Raw genomic sequence first — 12616 nt, 5'->3', positions numbered from 1 at the left:
CTGACAGATAGGAGGAGCCAGGAGAGTCTGTGGGGGGATTTAAGAAGAGGAGGATCCAGGCTTTCTCTGTGCAAAATCACTGCACACAGTAGATAAGTATACACGTTTGTTGTTTTTACAAAAAAAAAAAAATTAACCTTAAGAACCAATTTAAGATTCACAACCTGTTTGAAAGACATATTTTTGATGTGCTATATCTGGGCTCTCTTCCTTATGAACCTTTCAAACCCATGATATTATTTCATGAGACTTGTATTGCTGCTAAATGTTTGATGTACCAAATGTGCCTTATACAGCCCTCTCGTGATATGTTCTTGTTTTGTACCATAATAAAAATGATAAAACAAAGAGTGCAATAAAGAAAGAAAGAATTTTATATTAAACCAAAGCCAACTTAAAAAAAAAAAATACTGATCTGGTCATCAAAGTAAATACTCACTTTCTAGTCCTTCATCTCCACATGATGAATATGGCAATGACATGCTCTCCAAAGATTTTGAGGCAGCCAAACCCTTTAGCAAGAAAAAAAAAAACATTACCTATCATTACCATTTAGGATTCAGGTAAACAGCAAAAGAAAGCCTATTAATTAATGTTTTGCTCTCAAAGAGGTTCTACGCTTAAGCACACATAACATTTAATAGTGATGAAAAAATCAACCTGCGAATAGCAGGAACATGCCTATCTCCAAATCTGGATGTATAAAACACTGGTTACTCTAGCAAAAAAAAAAAAAAAAAAAAAAAAAAAAAAAAAAGATGTTCTATCCCTTTCCAAATCTAGTCAAAACTAGAAAAATAGCCTTTATCCACTTAAGAATACCTGGGGCCCCATTCAGTCTGAATCTTTAAACCATCTGAAAGCCACAAAGAAGACTTGAAAAGGTCTGCATGAGGATCAGTACTGACTCTGCAATCACTACCTCCCTCAGTCTAATATACAGCGCCTTGAAAAAGTATTCATATCCCTTGAAATTTTCCACATGTTGTCATGTTACAACCAAAAATGTAAATGTATTTTATTGGGATTTTATGTGATAGAAGAAAAGCATCCCCACAACACAATGCTGCCACCACCATGGTTCACAGTGGGGATGGTGTGTTGATGTGCAGTGTTGCTTTTAGGCCAAAAAGTTTAATTTTGGTCTCATCTGACCAAAGCACCTTCTTCCACATGTTTGCTGTGTCCCCCACATGGCTTCTCAAACTGCAAATGGGACTTCTTATAGCTTTCAACAATGGCGTTCTTCTTGCCACTCTTCTATAAAGGCCAGATTTGTGGAGTTCACAACTAATAGTTGTCCTGTGGACAGATTCTCCCACCTGAGCTGTGGATCTCTGCAGCTCCTCCAGTTACCATAGGCCTCTTCACTGCTTCTCTGATTAATACTCTCCTTGCCCATCCTGTCAGTTTAGGTGGACGGCCATGTCTTGGTAGGTTTGCAGTTGTGATATACACTTTCCATTTTTGGATGATGGCTTGAACAGTGCTCTGTGAGATGTTCAAAGCTCGGGATATTTTATTAAAACTCAACCCTGCTTTAATTTCTGCAAAATGTTAACCCTGACCTGTCTGATGTGTTTCTTGGCCTTCATGATGCTATTAGTTCACTAATGTTCTCCAACAAACCTCTGAGGGCTTCATAAAACAGATGCAATTATACTGAGATTAAATTACACACATGTGGACTCTATTTACTAAGTAGGTGACTTCTGAAGGCAATTGGTTCCACTAGATTTTAGTTAGGGGTATCAGAGTAAGGGGGGCTGAATACAAACGCATGCCACACTTTTCAGATAGATTATTTGTAAAGAAATGTTGAAAACCATTTATCATTTTCCTTCCGCTTCACAATTATGTGCCACTTTCTGTTGGTCTATCACATAAAATCCCAATAAAATATATTTACAATTTTGATTGTAACATGACAAAATGTGGAAAATTTTAAAGGGGTATGAATACTTTTGCAAGGCACTGTACACCATGCAAATGATACAAGGGGAGCTTTATACCAAAACCAGCTTCCCTCCAGGGCCAAACTGAAAAATACAACTAAAATGCCTTAAATGGTTCATGTGGTGGTCCAGCCTATTTTATGGCAAAAAAAAAAAAAAAAACAGTAGTCTTGCCCCTTATAAAATTTACTAATGCTGCACATAATATAAAATCTAATTTGAAAGAATACATCTTTATTATAAATATATATCAAAAAGAAGTATACCGTGTACATGTGTGCAATAAGAAAATAAGAAATGCTCCCAGTCCCAAACAGATAAAGAACAAAGAACAGACATACTAGGACAGAAGTAGCCTGGTAGTCATTGCAGCACCAAACACAATTGTGGCAGGCTATCAAAATATGGCAAAAAAAATGTGACATAATTTGAACAAAAAATATTAAAAAGTACTATATTTTCCCAACTTTAATTAAACCACAGTCTTTATATGTCTAAGCAATCCCTCTATTAATTATAATGTGCCAAATTTGGCCCAAGCTAGTTTATAAAGGGTGAAGGAAAGAAAAACAGAACAAAACTGGAACACTTTTTTAAAACAAATATTTGTCCAAATCTTTGTATTGTGGAGATAGATGTACTCACTAGTATTTAAAATACTTGCCTTAGCCAACGTTCGCAAGTCTCTTTCCCTTAATGGCAGTCCATGGAGCTCCACCTCTTTCAAAGAGTTTGACACACGCAAACATGCTGCAAGGGCTCGGCATAGCTGAAAAGTCATGTCCTTTGATCGAATAGGTGGAATACGTCTTCGAAAGTGGATTCCATATTTCTCAGAATCTGTCAGTTCAAATCATGAAAAAATTTAAACTTGGCATTAGAAAGTCTGGTGCTGAAGAAAAAAACTCACACAGCATTCTGGTAAGCAAGGACAAAACACATGTGATTATTACTGTGCTGACAACACTACTTCGATACCAAATTATATCACAAATTATTTCTTAAAATTCATTGGACCAAAAGTGCTGAAAGTCTCATTTAATTTGAGTATGAGGTTCTCTTTTTGCATGTTAATGTTATATTGTCTTTAGACTCTTGCATGCACTCCGTGCTGCAGTGTGGTAGGCACTCTGTTGTTCCATAATATATTATTACTACAGGTACTTATATAGCACCGTCAATTTACACAGAGCTCATCAGATCTGTTTTATCTTCATCCCCCACTGTATCCTGAAAAACAGATTTTTTTTGTACTTACCTTTGAATTATCTTCTTGGAGTCCACTGAAGTACACAAGTATTCAGAGACACAAAAATTCAGATATTGTCAGGACTTCTTAAAGCAGTCCACATGAGGTGCAGGTAGCACAACAACAACCACTAGCAGGCTCCCAAATGCTCAAGACCAGGATAGAGAAGGACACCACCAGATTCCACACAAAAGGGAACATTGAACCTGAAGCAGGAAAAAACTGAACAACCAAAACCCACCAAAAAGTTGGTGGAACAACAAAAAATTCCCAAATAAGAAAGAAAAGAGCTCAAACCTGATGTGATCAACAGAACACTGGGGACAACCCCCAAGAGTGAACTATGGACAAAAATTAGGTTCAGTCATAAAAGACCAGTCAGTCTACATAAAAAGGGGCCTTAGGACCCATGATAACATGGATTGCCCATCAAGGGCAAAAAAAAATATACCAGAGAGTATGCAGTATCAGCATCACACAATAGTGAGTGAAGGGACTCCTAAGACCACTACAGAATGCACAAAGTTGACGTGACTGATGGGGTAGGGCGCTGGAGGCACCGCCACAAGGTTAGGCAGCAAGTAAAATTAGAATTTAATCCCAGACTGGTGAGATACAACAACCAGAAGGACATAAGAATGAAACAAACATCTTTTCTGACACCTATAAATGTCGCTGGTGACTGGCAGAAGAATTCTGTGAAGCTCACCTAACCGCAACCACAAGTCATGAGTCTAAGAAGCCCCTATTCCCCCAGGGCTCACTAGCACTCTCGTAGTCCATTGAGAACTACAAGTCGTCTGCCGCAAGAGTGGATTCTACTTGTAGATCATTCATTCACAGAACTCTGGCTAGTGCTATATTGTAACATGTTACATGTTAAACACTAAATACGGCTGTAACATGTTACAAAAGGTGAACTCATCCTTTAACCAGTGCTCCCAATCTAGAAAGAATCACAAATCATTTATTTTCAACTTCAGAATGAAATTACAAAACATCTAAAACTTTTCTATTTGCTTTAGATTAGTGGGGGAAGCTTGAGTCCCCACTGGGAAAATCCGTTCTCTGTAAGAGATTTCCCTCAGAGATTTTTTTCCCACTTTCTCCAGGAAAGAGAGATGTATTATTTCATAATATACAAAAAATGTTTCTATAAATATACAGTACTTTTTGAAAAGATTATATTACAGGAAGCAAAATGTGACTTTTTCTAACCTGATTCTCCAAGTCCTGGTTGATGGCAGCTTTTTATAGATACGCTTATCAAGCTTTTATTAATTTTCAAGGTATTTAGAATGGGCGGCCAGTCAGCTAATCGGATCCGATCTGCATTGAAGTTAAGGGCATCTTGTCGTAGATTCACCTTTACAGCTTGCAGCGGGATGGAATCTTGTAAAACACACATATATTCATAATGGGACTTAAAGTCTATAGGCCCTTGGCGGCGTATTTGAACTGAATCAATCATCTTTTCCTGTACACAATACCCTGTAAATTAAAAAACAAAAGTAATTAAAAAGGTAGTTTTCCAGCACTAACTCTACTGGTACTTACAGCGGTATTAAACCCAAAAACAAAAATTTAATATATTGAAGCATATCAATTCTTAAATGGTAGCTGCATTAGTTCTCTTTTTTTTTTTTATTTCACCTGGCTTTGCCTTAAAAATTGAAGCCAAACTCCAGCTAACACTTTTTAAGTAGCTACAGCAAAATTTTGTTTTACCTGGTTCAGTGTTTTTTTTTTCTGCATCAAAATCGCATGGACCATGTTTTCCATGTATTTCAATGGCCTTAGATCACACCAGTGCAGTCAATTCCAGTCAGTTTCCTGTGCAGATCTGTGTACTGGCCCCGTTGCCAGTACCATGTGACCTGCTGTGACCAATTGCAGTAGGTCACATGACAGTTGTATACAATGGATGGCTTCCTTTCATGCCATCAATTGTATACAAGGATGTCTAGCTGTGAATGGTCACAGCGATCACATGCACAAGCTGGGCCAATCACAGCCCAGCTGTGTCATGTGATTAGCCGTGGCCAAATCACAGCTAATCGCAAAAAAAAAAACCTGAATGAATCGATTTCATTCAGGTAAATATTTGCTTGCTTATAGCAAAGTAATTCTTTGCTATAAGCAAATTGTGTAAAAAAAAAAAATTCTGATCACTTCCCCAAAGTAGTACAATGTTACTATGGTAATATTATACAAATTTGGTCATAGTGAAATATGAAAAGAAATCTTAAAAAAAAAAAAAAGAGAAAAAAAATGTAATAAAAAATAAAAAAAAAATCTTTTTTTTTTTCGTACTGTCACCATTCAGTGTCCCTTATCACCACCATGCCTTTTATATGATGACGCTGTACTGCACTGGTGACAGTATGTAAAAAAAACTGAATAATTTTTTTAATTTCTTCAGCTTCTGAAAAATTATGACAAAAAATTACAACGCTGTACTATTCTGACATCAAGAAATTAGATTGGCTGTCAGTACTTCAGGATTGATCAATTTTCAGATATATCCCATAGTTTGTGAACTCTAAAAACTTTCCTACAGACTAAATAATAAATACTAATTTGGGTTATTTTCACCAAAGACATGTAGCAGAATACATCTCGGCCTAAATTTATGAAGAACAATTATTTATTTGCAAACTTTTATAACAGAAACACAGAAAAACTTAATTTTGTTTTTCAAAATTTTCGGTCTTTTTAGTTTAATTGGACAAAAAATAAAAACCCCAGTGGTGATTAAATACCAACAAAAGAAAGCTCTAGTTGTGTGAAGAAAATGATAAAATTTTAGTTTGGGTACAATGTTGTATGACCGCGCAATTGTCATTCAAAGTGTGAGAGCGCTGAAACCTGAAAACTGGCCTGGGCAGGAAGGGGGTAAAAGTGCCTGGTATGGAAGTGGTTAATTATGAACATCTTGTCAGTGTTAAATGGCTTGTCTTAACTTTCTAACTGCCACTTTTGCTGGACAGTTTGGTGTGAAAGAAATTTGAAATATAACAGGCATACTGGCTTGATCACCACATGAAAATAAATAGAAAAAAGCTCAAAAAGAAAGCTAGAGCAGCCACTACATCCAAGATCTTGTAAGCTGCAATATATCTAAAATCATATTCAATTTTTGGGGGGTTTAATAAAGTTCCAAGTGCATACAGTATCTCACAGAAGTGAGTCCACCCCTCACATTTTTGTCAATATTTTATTCTATCTTTTCATGTGACAACACTGAAGAAATGACACTTTGCTACAATGTAAAGTAGTGAGTGTACAGCTTGCATAACAGTGTAAATTTGCTGTCCCCTCATAATAACTCAACACACAGCCAGGGGCGGACTGAACATTTAGGATCTCGGGCACTGCCCGAGGGCCTGGGGTCAGTAGGGGGCCCCATGAGATGCCCCTGGTACCTTTTCATAGGCTTTTTTGGGTGTGGTTTGAGTGCGGGCAAGGACACAGGGGCCCCATGATCCCCTGTTGCCCAGGGGCCCCATGAGTTGTCAGTCCACCCCTGCACACAGCCATGAATGTCTAAACCGCTGGCAACAAAAGTGAGTACACCCCTAAGTGAAAATGTCCAAATTGGGCCCAATTAGCCATTTTCCCTCCCTGGTGTCATGTGACTCATCAGTGTTACAAGGTCTCAGGTGTGAATGCGGATCAGGTGTGTTAAATTTGGTGTTATCGCTCTCACTCCCTCATACTGCTCACTGGAAGTTCAACATGGCACCTCATGGCAAACAGCTCTCTGAGGATCTGAAAAAAAGAATTGTTTCTCTACTTAAAGATGGCCTAGGCTATAAGAAGATTGCCAAGACCCTGAAACTGAGCTGCAACATGGTAGCCAAGACCATACAGCGGTTTAAAAGGACAGGTTCCACTCAGAACAGGCCTCACCATCAAAGAAGTTGAGTGCACGTGCTCAGCATCATATCCAGAGGTTGTCTTTGGGAAATAGACATATGAGTGCTGCCAGCATTGCTGCAGAGGTTGAAGGGGTGGGGGGGTTCAGCCTGTCAGTGCTAAAACCATACGCCACACACTGCATCAAATTGGTCTGCATTGCTGTCGTCCCAGAAGGAAGCCTCTTCTAAAGATGATGCACAAGAAAGCCCGCAAACAGTTTGCTGAAGACAAGCAGATTAAGGACATGGATTACTGGAACCATGTCCTGTGGTCTGCTGAGACCAAGAAAAACTTATTTGGTTCAGATGGTGTCAATCGTGTGTGGCGGCAACCAGGTGAGGAGTACAAAGACAAGTGTGTCTTGCCTACAGTCAAGCATGGTGGTGGGAGTGTCATGGTCTGGGGCTGCATGAGTGCTGCCGGCTTTGGGGAGCTACAGTTCATTGAGGGAACCATGAATGCCAACATGTACTGTGACATACTGAAGCAGAGTATGATCCCCTCCCCTTGGAGACTGGGCCACAGGGCAGTATTCCAATATAACGACCCCAAACACACCTCCAAGACGACCACTGGCTAAAGAAGCTGAGGGTAAAGGTGATGGACTGGCCAAGCATGTCTCTAGACCTAAACCCTATTGAGCATCTGTGGGGCATCCTCAAATGGAAGGTGGACGAGCGCAAGGTCTCTAACATCCACCAGCTCCGTGATGTCATCATGGAGGAGTGGAAGAGGACTTCAGTGGCAACCTGTGAAGCTCTGGTGAACTCCATGCCCAAGAGGGTTAAGGCAGTGCTGGAAAATAATGGTGGCCATACAAAATATTGACACTTTGGGGCCAATTTGGACATTTTTACTTAGGGGTGTACTCACTTTTGTTGCCAGCGGTTTATACATTAATGGCTGTGTGTTGAGTTATTTTGAGGGGACAGCAAATTTACACTGTTATACAAACTGTACACTCACTACTTTACATTGTAGCAAAGTTTCATTTCTTCAGTGTTGTCACATGAAAATAAAATATTTACAAAAATGTGAGGGGAGGATTCACTTCTGTGAGATACTGTATGTTAACAAAGTAAAAGAATATTAAAGATTTCTTTTTAAATGCGAAGAAATGCATGCTTTCACCAAACTTTAAAAAAAAAAAAAACGTTAGATCCCTTTCACATGGTTTGAAAAACTAACAGACGGACCTGATCACAAGGTCCATTCCTCCCACAATGGGCAGGTGGGTGTAAACGGACACAAGTCTGCCTAACTGTGGGTCCAATTGGGTCTGCTGAAAAAAAAAAAAAAAAACATTGAAGTGGGCCTGTCCTCTTTTGTTTAGGTGAAGAAGGTTGGAGGCAGTCGAGTGTAAATGGACAGCGGACTCCATTTACACCCAGCCACCCATAGAGCAGACTGACCCTGTCCGCTTGGAACGTGGACTTGGACCTGTCATCCGCCCACTCTGATCAACAGGGATCTGAGCTGATCCCCTACTGATGGGAACAGAATCTGCCCCATGTGAAAGGGGTCTTATGCTTAAAGTGGTTCTCAAGGCTAAAGGATTTTTATACCTAATATGTGCCTGCTGTATAATGTACTTGTATGAAAAAGTATCCTGTTCTCTTTGTATTGCTTCCTTTGTGTGAAATCCCCGGTGTTCTGTCCAGTCCCTCTGCTTTCATATTTAAAAACTGACCACACTAAGCAGGAGAACACAGTTGCCCAAGAGAACACAGGTGCCAAGCCACTCTGTGTGTGTCAAAGGACACACAGAGTGAGGCTCAGGAGCGAGTTTGCATGAGTGCCCCCATAGCAAGGGGTTTAGTAAGGGTGCACTCGGCAAGGGGGAGATTCCAGTTGCACCGGTTGGGTACCTGAGAAGAGGACAACCGAAACCACTGTACAGAGCAGGTAAGTATGGCATGTGTATGATTTAAAATTTTGTTTGGAATCACTTTAAGATATATGGGAATTCTCACTAAGTAAAGCAACCCATTCAATAGATATGAAAGTTAAAACATTGTAAATACTTTTTCTTTTTTTTTAACCCCTTGGTGCCAGTTCCTCCTGGCCCTTTAAGGGTTTCAGAAGCTGGGAGGCGGGGCAGGGTTTTAGGGTCATGTGACCACCGTGATTCGCTGTCACATGATCAGGAAAGGTCCCGATGAAAAGAGGAGATCGGGACCTTTCCGTCAGTACCGGACATGTGGGCTGGGAGCGCACAGGGAGCTCGCTCTCAGCACATATGTTTTTCTTAATTGCACGCAAATGTGCAGCCGCTCGGTGTCAAGGCCCAGATGCCGGGAGGCTGCACATTTGTGTGTGGCCGGCGCAAAGAGGTTAATAAGTATTCATAAAGAACACTGATCTTCCCAGTCAATGGTTGTGCAGTAGAGGTGTGTCTGCACAAGATCATTGGAGGACAGGTAGGCTGAGTTACCAGCACAGCCAGAAAACTGACCAAGCTGTACTCTCCCACCTAGTGTGGTCAGTTTTTAGTATGGAACGCAGAGGGACTGGAAGGAAGACTGGATATTTCACACAAACAGGGGCGGACTGACAACTCATGGGGCCCCCAGGCATTAGGGGATCATGGGGCCCCTGTGTCCTTGCCCAAACTCAAAAAAAGCCTATGAAAAAGGTACCAGGAGCATCTCATGGGGCCCCCTACTGACCCTGGGCAGTGCCCGAGTTTCCAAATGGTCAGTCCGCCCCTGCACACAAAGGAAGCAATACAAAGAGAACAATATACTTTTTAACACAAGTACATAGTAGAGCAGGCACATATCTGGAGTATGAAATGGCCAAGATTTCATATCTAACCATGCAGATTGGTTGACTGAACCATAATGCAGGTAAGTATTGGCAATAACATGGCAGAGACTCCCAGCTCGTGTAAACAGCCGGAGGTACCTATCTGTAAGAAGCCTGAGTAAGTAATGAAGGTGCACAGTACATAGCGGAGGGAGCTGTATACTTACACGTGCCGTATTAGTGCACAACAAAGCTCAGGATGTATTGCTGGCTCTGTCACCATCAGCACAGGTCAGATCCCATGTCTACAAGTCCTCCCGCTTCCTCCACAGCATTGCGTTCCCTTGGTTTCCAACCGCCTGCGGAAACCCGCCCCTTCCCCTCCTTCCTGGCCCCACCTCCCTCTGACCCGTCTTCCCCTTCCTCACACAGCTGACCTAGACCTTGCCCCGCCCCACTCCTCTCAGTAGCGGGCTGTCCGCTGGTTACAATGGTGTTCAGTGCTGTGACTCGTGCTATGGCCGTTACAGTCAGCTTGTCTTGTGTGCTGTCAGAAAGGAAAGCAGGCACGGAATCATTCCGAGAGCCTTCCTACAGAAGATCAGTCTGTCGTCCTGATGCTGAAACAGCAGAGTCACGTGAACAAAACGTCTGTCTGAGCATGGACACAAAGGAAACAATTGCTTCCTATTTGTCCCATTCACACTGTGACTAGGGTTGTCACCTCATCCCTTTAACCACTTCAAGTCTGGACATTTTACCCCCTTCCCGTCCAGGCCAGCTTTCAGTGCTTTCACACTTTGAATGACAATTGCGCGGTCATGCAACACTGTACCCATATGAATTTTTTAGCATTTTTTTGAGACAGATAAAGCTTTATTTTGGTGGTATTTATTCACCAGTGGGATTTTTATTTTTTTTGCTATGTAAATGAAAAAGTCCAAAAACTTTTTTTTAAAAAGTGTTTTTCTTATAAAATTTTGCAAATAAATAATATTTCTTCATAAATCTTGGCCAAAATTTATTCCGTATCTTTTTAGTAAAAAAAAAAAAAATAACCCAAATTAGTATATAACCAAATATTATAATTTTTAAACATTTTTTTTACATTTTTATTTATATTATTATTTATGGGTTTTTTTTACATACTGTCACCCTAGCAGTACAGTGTCACCATGGTGACACTACTACTTGTGGGGGGGGTGATGAAGATTTTTTTTTTTACACTGATTGCTTTTCCATCCATAAAGGCTGTAAAAGCAATAATTTCTCCTCTCTGGCTGCATTCTTGCAGCCATTGAGAACTACTGTGTGAGCTGTGATTGGTCACAGCTTGTCACATGGTACAAGGCTGTTGTGAATAACCTTGTACCATGTGACCTTTGTGATCATTCACAGATTTCACACGTAGTAAGCAATGATGTCACAAGTGACATCATTGCTTATTACTCTGCATGTGATCACTGATTGGGCAATCAGTGATCACATGATCAGGACCTCGCAGAGAGGTCCCGTGCGACAATCCAGCAGGCACTGGATCGCGGTGCTGCGTGCTCCCAGGGAGCGCGCACAAGCAGGGAGCGGGGAGGCCGTTTCTAAATGGCCACCTGACCCTGCACTGCCACCATCCAGCCGTTTATATACATGGGCCGGACGGGAAGTGGTTAACACCAAACACATATTACTTACACAGCTTGTGAGGCAAATGTATTGCAGATAAGGCACTAAGTGAATTTAACCACTTGCCCTCCAGAGGCTTTACCCCCCTTCCTGACCAGGCCACTTTTTGCGTTACGTCGCTGTGTTACTTTAACTGACAATTGCGCAGTCATGCAACGCTACACCAAAATTAAATTTACATCTTTCTTTTGGTGGTATTTAATTGCCTGAGTTTTTTATTTTCAACACTATTAAAAAAAAAAAAAGATCAACAATTTTGAGAAAAAAAAACAATATTTTTGACTTTTTGCTATTAAACATTTAAATACATTTTAAAAATCAAATTTCATCATAAATTTAGGGAAAAATGTAGTCTTTGCTAAAAAAAAATCCCAATACGTGTAAATTAATTGGTTTATGTGAAAGTTATAGCTTTTACAAATGGTAGTGTATATATATATTTTTTTTAATTTGTACTAGGGACTGCGGTGGGCATTCTAACACTGGGGGGAACTGACTTGGTGTCACTTACATCCCCAGTGACACCAATACAGCGATCAGTGCTAATAAGAAGTACTGACACTGTAATAATGGCTCTGGCTGCTCTGCGATTTCACGACTGACAAGTGGGAATTCTCCCTAATGCAGGCCATAGACGGGTCGAAAACCAGCTGTTTTTAAAAAAAAAAAAAACAGTCGTTCAATATTCCGACGTTACCACCAACAGTAAAAAAGAAAGCGGCCAATTTTCGTCCCATCTTTTGCCAGCATTCAATTACTTCTGTCCCTGCAGAGAGCTCCGCTATTATATTTGACATGAAAAAGTATTGTGGTTGCAACAATGTATCTATTTGTATCCATTTTGGATACAGATGTTTTTATTTGGATACAAATAGATACATTGTTGCAACCGCAATACTTTTTCATGTCAAATATAATAGTGAACTGGAATTCTTCTTCTTCTTTTACTTTTTTTCTTCTTTTTCTTTTTCTTCTTTTTTCTTTTTATTCTTTTTATTCTTCTTGCAGGCCACGGCTCATGCGCAGCTTTTTTATCGGTAAAAAGATCGGCTGATTTGCCCAT

The 12616-nt window shown here is 40.3% G+C and overlaps 1 protein-coding gene across 1 annotated transcript in view; it reads right to left on the bottom strand.

Annotated features, from left to right (window-relative positions):
- The window catches only part of CEP78 (centrosomal protein 78), a 98863-nt gene extending 88622 nt beyond the window's left edge, over positions 1-10241 (bottom strand). The window contains exons 1-4 of the mRNA XM_089691102.1: positions 10101-10241; positions 4423-4695; positions 2620-2795; positions 440-512 (exon numbers count right to left, since the gene is read on the bottom strand). Of these exons, the coding sequence (XP_089547228.1) occupies positions 440-512; positions 2620-2795; positions 4423-4675 (502 nt within the window). The 5' untranslated portion in view covers positions 4676-4695; positions 10101-10241. The remainder of the gene's footprint in view (positions 1-439; positions 513-2619; positions 2796-4422; positions 4696-10100) is intronic.
- Between the last annotated feature and the right edge of the window lie 2375 nt (positions 10242-12616).

Source organism: Staurois parvus, unplaced genomic scaffold, assembly GCF_062004578.1.
Source record: "Staurois parvus isolate SC_StPar_1 unplaced genomic scaffold, SC_StPar_1.0 ptg000549l, whole genome shotgun sequence".
Lineage (NCBI taxonomy): Eukaryota > Metazoa > Chordata > Amphibia > Anura > Ranidae > Staurois > Staurois parvus.
Note: the sequence above shows the minus strand (reverse complement) of the source record. Positions and strands in the feature narration are given on the sequence as shown.